Genomic DNA, 9,208 nt, shown 5'->3' with positions numbered 1-9,208 from the left:
AATAGAGAAGCAAAAATAACTGGTACAAACATAAACAATAATAATTACTACGAAAGATTAAAACGAACAGATAAACTTCTGTGGAACTTACAATTTTGGTTAAAGCATTTTAAGATCCACTGTGTTCTGTAGTTTCAAACGGACTTGAACCTATGTTCATTCGCACACGACGCAAGTGAATATTTTTCTAACGCTGCTTACAACGATCTTATGTATAGAGCGCTGCTTCTAACGCTGTATACATACGATCGATCTCATCTCATATCATATGAACTATACGATAGATTATCTAAAAACGGACGAGTAAATGGGACAAATGCCAAATCCTTAAAGAATGTTCGTTAGATTGACTCCGCATATTGATATTATTATTCCGTGAAATGATAGCTACAAAGTGAAGATGAACATTGGTTATTATTATTATTATTATTATTATTATTATTATCGTACGTTTGAACATGCATGGCGAAATTACTGCATAGGATGTCATTATTTCTATAACTTTCCCAGGATTGCATGTTATTTCGTTTACTAATGGTCACTAATTTGTCTACAGGTCGTCGAATAAATTAATTTTGCCGTGCACTTTGCTGTAAATAACCTTACAGGAAGAGCCAGTTCGTTCGAAAAAGCAGAACTAAACTTGTTCGTTCCAAAGAGCAGTCAGATTTGACATGTAGTTTTACTTGGCAGGATAGAATAGGGGTAACTTCCTGAACTTACAAGTAGTGTAGGTTCACAGCATATGTTCAAAACTTGCTCAAGCCGAAATCATTTTTTTCACAAAGTGATCGTGAAGAATCGAAGAATGACATCTCATACTAAACGAGCAATCCGTAAGAATGAGGAAGAAAACATCTGTATCATGATAAATACGATTAGAAATGTTGGTTGAGAAAGGGCAATTAACAACTATGGGAGCTACTATGGGACCAATTCCAAACACTGAATTGGTCTCTAGTATCCAATTCTCATGTTATTGTTCTTAGAGAGAACCACTACAAAATTTGTTGAATATGTTTCGAGTAGGGTAAATGGTGGTGTATTCGTATCGAGCTGGACTTCAAAACGGAAAATCTGAATTCGAATACCCTTCACGTAGTATCTTTTTTTCCATTAAACATTCACCACTACTCCTTTTTTGACTCTGTTTCACTTCTGTACCCCTACGAGATATCTGTTAGTTTCAATTTTTAATTGAGATATGTTAAAGTTTCTCCGTTAAATTTATGAATCTCGTTTTGTCTGAATTTTATTATTTTACTTTATTGACACCAATACGTGAATATTTTGAACTTAGAATTGTTCTCATGTTGTTGCTGGTTTTAACATGGGAGACAGGGAAGAAGGAGAGAGAGAGAAAGTCTCTGTACCAGACACGATTATGTTATCAGTAGGTGTATATTGGATGGGCTAGCTGCAAAGTGTTAGCTGTTGCTTTTTCTTTTATGTGGAATGTATAAGTTTAGTAGTTCACCATGAATAGATTAAACATTAAATTGAAATGTTTTTGTAATGCAGAAATAACAACATGAAATGTGAAATCTCTTTTAACAAACTGTCGTGATACGAGATCGACAAACTTTCCTCTTTCCGGTACCGATTACCCCGAAACCCCGGTAGCCACAATTAGTCCGGAATAGGTAACATATATCTAAAAATTGGTAATCAGATCAAAATGCAGAAGTCTTAGTGTGAGAGAGAGTTCCATCCCACCTCTCGCCGTATGGACTTTGTGGTGGACAAACACCGTGCTCGTCGGTTTTCTCGGGGTTTCCCTGGTTCCTCCCACTTTCTTTATTCCACCGTTTCATTCATTTCTCGTAACCAACGTATCCTTTTCCCTAATCTGTATATGCGTGGGACGTAAAACTAAATATTTCATTTCATTTCAAGTAAACTTTAATATCACAGGAATTTCATCTTCCGGTTAGCTTAGTTGTGAAACATCATAGAGTATATGCTATACTATGTAAAGTTTGAGGATTCTCGTCGCTCATTCCTGATGACAATCATAAATAGAAATAAAAAACAAAAACAGTAATAGTCTTTGTTCGTCTTTCTTTCCGTTTCGTGCGAGTGTTGGCTTTTGTGCTGTTAGGCTTTTGTATTAAACCTTTACATTATGTAACGTTTATCTTTCTTCACGACATTTTTTGTTTTGGAGAAACGAGAGAAACGGCTTTTCTCTTATAACTATTCTTGCCATTCATCTTATTTGAACTGCTTAACTGATATCATTTTGTAACATTTTATGTTATCAATTGCCATCATGATATTAAAATCATCATTGTTAACAATTTATTTTATTCTGTTACTAGCAGTTTTCCGCAATGATATATTTGTAACAGTACTGAGATTTGGTCCAACGCCTTTCTAATTTCAACCACCCCAACGACTCGGTTTTTGAGTTCCCTCTATTGCAGGAAAGGAAGAATTGTAGGTGATAATGAATTTTTGGAGTTATCCATAATTAGGTAGTAGAAGTGTGCGTTATTCACACAGGGAGAAACATTCATTTAAAACTTTTGTACTCGTTCCCCTCTAGGATAAGTATTTTCATAAAAATTTTAATGATAAAAAGCCACAATACATTCTACTTTCTGGCAAAAGTTTTAAAACCATACCTCCTTTAGAATATTCCTTATAACGAAAGTGATATGAGTATTACTCAGTTTGAGGTATTAACTATGCTGCAAAATGTTTTTCAAATGTATTAGTTGTTTTACCTTGATCCAATCACAAACAATAATCAAGGTAAATAATTGTGTTGCCAAAACGATTATTGAAATTTCCTCCATTCCACATTGAAACCGGAAGTTTTTAAATGCTGTAGCCTTGTCTGCTCTTTTTTAATGATGAATTTATTTACAGCGATTCATTGTCCTCTTAACTTCAAGAGATCGTTAAATATTCTATTTTGGGGTGAAATTTTAATCCTGCTCACCTCACTCGTGCACACTCTTGATTCAAAAATGAAGTCACAATACCCTAGCATGAAGTGGGCACCAGCTAAATTAAATTTTTTATTTACAAACCGTTCAGTCAATTTCCAGTGATACTATCACGAACTGTGAAAACGTCGTGTTAGACGTGGCGTAAAAATTCATAAAATGCACCTTTCGCTCCCTGGAAATGAAAATTTTCAGAAATGTTGAAACACACAGTATGCCTCTTTATTATTAATGAGATCATTATATACCGAATTTTATCCTTCTTAATTTAATTAATAGTAAAAACTTAATCATTCACATAAATTGTAAGTACAGCTCGGTTCTTAGGATTGCGTTTTGATAGAATTAACGTGATATAACACCCCGTTTGACGTAGATGACCGAATGGAATTTCAAAAATCCTCAGATAATGTATGGCGATGTAAAGATTGTGAAAAGGCCCTACGGAAATCCATGTCTGGTGACAGTTCTGTAGATCAGGCTGGAAAAACTTCCCACTTTAACTGAAGTACATAATTTGTTACTATCAATTAAAAAGGAGTCGACGAAATTAAAGGCTCTAATAAAAGATTGGAATATGCGTTAGGCGCTTCCTTAAACATCATCCATGAATAACTTGATGGGAATTGTAACCTCATCAAACATTAAACTGGGAAATTTAATAAATGCATGAATACAATTGAGGAACTTAAGAATCAAAATCTATCGTTAAAACACAAATTAATAAATTAAAGGTTCATGTAGATGACTTGGACCAGTATAGTAGGAGGAACATAATTGAGATACAAGGTATTCCTGTCTTACCAATTGAATATTTTAATAATACGATTAAGGAAGTAGGTACAGCCTTGGACATACGTGTTAGTAATGATATGGCAGATGTATGCCATAGGTTGAAAAATCTCCCAGTCAACCAGAACCAGATATTATTGTTAGATTCGTTAGGAAATAAGGATAAATGTATTGTAAAAAGAAAAGTGAAAAGAAATCTCAGTTCCAAAGATCTAGATATGTCAGTAGCTGGGACTATTTATGTCAGCCAGTTTAAAATTACACCGTAGAATAGTCTTTATTGAGGTCAGGAAGGTTCAGAGAGAGAACAACTTTGCTTTCCTCTTTGTTGACTATGCGGGTAATATCAAATTAAGGAAAAAGGCTAATGATTCCTTTGTACATACTCTCACTATATTGATGACGTCAGAAGTTTAACGTAAAAGATGAATAGAAATGATAAGACATTATTTTTAAATTATCAAAATGTTAGGGCTATTCGAACCAAATTACATAAACTGTACACAGGTATTGCAGCCACTAATTTATACATAATACTTTTGATCTGAACTTGGTTGTGTTACTGTATATGTAATAATGTATTTATTGATGAAAGATATAATGTATTTAGATATAATAGAATTCACAAGGATGGAGGAGGTGCACTTATAACAATTTTAAAGAACTATAGTGTTACTGAAATTCCAATTGCTATAAATTATGTTGAAGCTCTATGTATAAAAGTTAAATATCAACTAAATATCTTTATGTCATTGTTGTATACTTTCCACCGAATACCAAATTGGAGAAATAACTTGAAGTCTTTCAAAAAATTGAAGAAATAGGTGATATAAAATATCATAATATTATTATAGTTGGTGTTTTATAATACATACAACTAGTATTATATATAATTTTAGTAATACTAATTTCCTTAATTTAGTTCTTAACTTAAGGCAACAAAACTGGACAGAGTTATTTGCTATAAGAGATGTTAATCTAGTACTGAATTAGCTTTATAATATTTTAAATGTTATTATCGATAGTAATGTGCCCAAGAAGAAAATATTCAAAAAGGAAAGTCACACCTGCTGGTATACGCCTGAAATTGTTAGTTTACTTAAAGAAACAAATACTAGAGAAAATTTATGAATGTTTCAATTTATAATTTGAATAAATTTAAGGAGTTAACGAAAACGAGCTAAAACTCATTAAAAGGCGTACGAACTTTATATAAAGAAATCAGAAAACAATTTTAGGAGAAATCCTATATGCTTTTGGAATTACTTTAAGAGCAAAAAAGTAATAATTTAGAGGTCAGTAATATGGTACATAACATCAAATACTTACCTCTGATTCTGCCAATCCTCACAATCTTGCTCAATATTTCAAAAGCGGTTACCCTTCAAAAGCGATATAATGGGTATTATTCTCCCGTCTTAAATGTTCCTAACTGTCTAATGCTCAATTCCATTACTGAACAAGAATATGTGAATGCAATTAAAAAGTTTAAATACTCTAAATCCTCTGGTCCTAACTTAATTCATTCGTACATTGTTAAGGGTTGTGGGGAAGTTTTGAAGATACCTCTATGTCATATCTACAATCTCATATTAAAAATTTCTCTCTATCCTGATGTTTGGAAAATTAGCAAAGTTCGTCCTATATTAAAGAAGGGTAATCCTACAACAATTGAAAATTATAGACCAATTTCATTCATTTCTACAATAGCTAAAGTTTTTGAACACATCCTTTATAATAAATTTTTTAATCATGTTGAACCATACATATCAATTTATCAATATGGTTTTTATCCCAGGATATCAACAGTTACAAATCTTGTTACTTTCGTTCAGTATATATCAGATTCTTTCAACAACAATCATCCAGTTGATACAATTTATAGATTTTTCAAAAGCTTTAGACAAATTGGATCACAATATATTAATTATGAAGTTGTCTAGCTTCCGATTTTCAGAACAATTGCATCTATGTATAACATTTTACCTAAGACACAGAAAAATATGTGTTTTTCATGTGAACAGGTATTCTCGGGCTAGCAGCCAGGTAAATACTGTTATATCTTGCGACGTTTCGAGGGCTGACATCGTCCTCATCTTCAGGCGTATATGATGGTGCAATGGAGTGTATGGAATATATATACTCATGTATGTGTGATTGGGCTCTTCTGATTGGTGGGTGAAATGGCGTCTTGTGATTGGTGTTGAAATGGTGGATATGATTGGTGTCCATGTTTTACTCAGTTGGAATCCTGTGTCTCTGTTAAGGTTCGTTTTCTCTTGTGAGATTGCAACGGCTTCTATTATCCTCCTGTCCCAAACTCTTGAGCATTTTGCTATTATTTCGGCATCTGTGAACAAAATCTTATGCTGCTGTTTGATGATATGTTCAGCCAATCCGGATTTTTCTGGTTGGTTTAGTCTGGTGTAACTGTTGTGTTCTTTGCATCTGGCTTCAATGGTTCGTCCTGTTTGTCCAATATATGACTTACCACATTCACATGGAATGCGGTAAACTCCAGGAGTTTGGAGGCCCAGGTCGTCTTTGGTTGATCGTATTAAGTTTTTTTTTTTATTTTTGCTGGAGGCTTCTGTATTGTCCTGATGTTGTACCTGGAAAATAGTCTGCTGAGCTTTCCAGAAGTGTTCCAGGTGCATGGGACGCAGATTGTGTTCTTCCGTTCTTCATTCACAGTCTCTTCTGCACTTTTGTCCTTGTTGCCAGTGTCCTTCGTTCTGGTAATGTTCAAGGCCATATTTATATCTCGCATTGAGTATCCATTCTGTAGCTTGGCGCTGCGAAGGTGATTTAGTTCTTCTATTAAACAATTCTTCTCAGAGATGGAGAATGCTCTATGTGCTAAACTGTTTGCTTTCAGATATAAATCTGTATGTGTTGGTTTCCTGTATACCCTATGGCCTATTCTGCCATCCGGTCTTCTGTATATCATGATATCAAGAAATGGTAGACGTCCACCTTGTTCAACTTCCATCGTGAATTTAATATTCGGATGCTGGTTATTGATATGCTGTAGGAATTCCTATAAACAGTTGCCTCCATGTGGCCACATGGTGAAGGTGTCATCAACATATCTATAGAAATGTGTGGGTGCAAGTGGTGCTTTCTTCAGTTCTTCATGTTCAAAGTGCTACATATAAAAATTGGCTACTGCAGGTGAGAGTGGAGAACCCATGGCGACGCCGTCTGTTTGCTCATAGTACTGAACCTCGGTATAGGAAGAAGGTTGAAGTCAGAACATGTTGAAAGAGATCCAATATCTCAGGCCGGAAGTGTTTCCCAAGAAGCAGTATTGTATCCTTGATCGGAACTCTGGTAAACAATGATACCACGTCGAAACTAACCATAAGATCTTTGGAAGAGATCTTCATCGTCTTCAGGCTTTTTACGAACTCTGTTGAGTTTTTCACGTGGTGTTCATACTTGCCCAGGTATGGTTGGAGTAATGTTGTAAGATACTTGGCCAAAGAGTAGGTTGGGCTTCCTATTGCACTAACAATTGGTCTCAGGGTATCCCTGCTTTATGTATTTTTGAAAGCCATATAGTCTCAGAGGTATACTGCAGTGTGGTGTAAGTTGTTTGCGTGTATCTTCGTCCAGTCCCGAGTTCTTAAGTAGTGAGGCTGTTCTTCTTTCTACTGCAGATGTTGGATCTCGTGACCAGGTGGTATATGCTGGATCTCGAAATAACAGTGAAATCTTCTCTTGATAGACATCTGTGGGATGCATTACAGTGATGTTTCCTTTGTCAGCTCTTTGAATAGTGATACTTGCGTCTTCTCTTAATGCTTTGAGTGCGATCCATTCGGCGTTCCTAATGTTTGGTCTGGGTATGACGTCTCTTTTCAGGACCACGCTGGCTTCCTGACGTATTTCTTCTGCTGTATCGTTGGGAAGATTGCTAACTGCTTGTTCTATGCTGACAAAGATGTCTATGGCCGGAATCTTCTTCGGTGTGATGGCAAAATTTAGCTCTTTCTTTAGTAAACTGGTAGTGTTTTCATCCAAAGGTACATTGGTGAGATTTACGACCACTTCCCCAGCTTCGATTCGATGCATTCGATCCAGACATGTCGATCCATTCCTAATCTATTGGTGAGAGACAGCCGGCTCGTTCCAGGTGAGTTGTTAGAAGCCATCGGTCAGTACGGTCCAGTTGCTGACGGATGAAATGTATGCGTTCTCTTAGAAGTGTCATACTTGTGTGTCTTAAGATTCTTGAAATTCTGGCAGACTTTAGAGGGAAGTGCAGTCTGGTAAAGATAGGTGACACTCCATTGAATTTCAAGAATCTTAAGACACACAAGTATGGCACTTGTAAGAGAACGCATACATTTCATCCGTCTGCAGCTGGACCGTACGGACCGACAGCTTCTAACAACTCACCTGGAACTAGCCGGCTGTCTCTCACCAACAGATTGGGAATGGATGGACATTTCTTCAACAGCGTTGGCCGATATCTCACGCACCAAAAGGACGACTAAACAAATTAAGAAATTCAATCGACTAAAACCATCGACACCAACCAAACACGGAATCGAAGCTGAGAAAGTGGTCGTAAATCTCACCAATGTACCTTTGGATGAAAACACTACCAGTATACTAAAGAAAGGGCTAAATTTTGCCATCACACCGAAGAAAATTCCGACCATAGACATCATTGACAGCATAGAACAAGCAGTTAGCAATCTTCCCAACGATACAGCAGAAGAAATACGTCAGGAAGCCAGAGTGGTCATGAAAAGAGCCGTCATACCCAGACCAAACATTAGCAAAGCCGAATGGATCGCACTTAAAGCATTAAGAGAAGACAAATGTATCACTATTCTACCAGCTGACAAAGGAAACATCACTGTAGTGCTTCCCACAGATGTCTACCAAGAGAAGATTTCACAGTTACTTCGAGATACAGCATATACCACCTTGTCACGAGATCCAACATCTGCAGTAGAAAGAAGAACAGCCTCACTACTTAAGAAGCATTCCAACTGAGTAAAACATGGACACCAATCATATCCTGCCATTTCAAGCAACCATTCAGAAGAATCCAATCACACATACATGAGTATATATATTCCATACACTCCATTGCACCATCATATTCGCCTGAAGATGCGGACGATGTCAGCCCTCGAAACGTCGCAAGATATAACAGTATTTACCTGGCTGCTAGCCCGAGAAGACCTGTTCACAATACGTCGCCAGGAAAGCTTCAATAGATTCTTTAATGTGGTGTTCAATAATCAAAGATCTACTTTATTTAATGTTTACTCTGGTGTGCCACAAGGATCTAGCTTAGGACCATTATTTTTTGTATTATTTATCAATGATTTGCCGTCTGTTCTCAAAAATTCAAATAACTTATTGTACGCCAATGATATGCGACTTTATAGACAAATAAGAGAACCTAATGATGTTTGGAAGCTTCAAGATGATTTAAATAG

At 36.0% G+C, this 9,208-nt stretch overlaps 2 protein-coding genes across 2 annotated transcripts; one reads left to right on the top strand and one right to left on the bottom strand.

Annotated features, from left to right (window-relative positions):
- Positions 1 to 7,256: 7,256 nt before the first annotated feature.
- On the bottom strand, positions 7,257 to 7,823 carry LOC145672555 (uncharacterized). The gene has a single exon (XM_081741713.1). The coding sequence runs from the start codon at positions 7,821 to 7,823 to the stop codon at positions 7,257 to 7,259; it is 567 nt and encodes a 188-aa protein (XP_081597839.1).
- Positions 7,824 to 8,072: 249 nt separating this feature from the next.
- Positions 8,073 to 8,756, top strand: LOC145672554 (uncharacterized). The gene has a single exon (XM_081741712.1). It carries the CDS (start codon positions 8,073 to 8,075, stop codon positions 8,754 to 8,756), a length of 684 nt encoding a protein of 227 aa, XP_081597838.1.
- The last annotated feature ends 452 nt before the right edge of the window (positions 8,757 to 9,208 follow it).

The sequence above is a fragment of the Thermobia domestica genome, chromosome 16 (assembly GCF_964235325.1).
Source record: "Thermobia domestica chromosome 16, izTheDome1.hap1.1, whole genome shotgun sequence".
NCBI classification, from domain to species: Eukaryota; Metazoa; Arthropoda; class Insecta; order Zygentoma; family Lepismatidae; genus Thermobia; species Thermobia domestica.
Note: the sequence above shows the minus strand (reverse complement) of the source record. Positions and strands in the feature narration are given on the sequence as shown.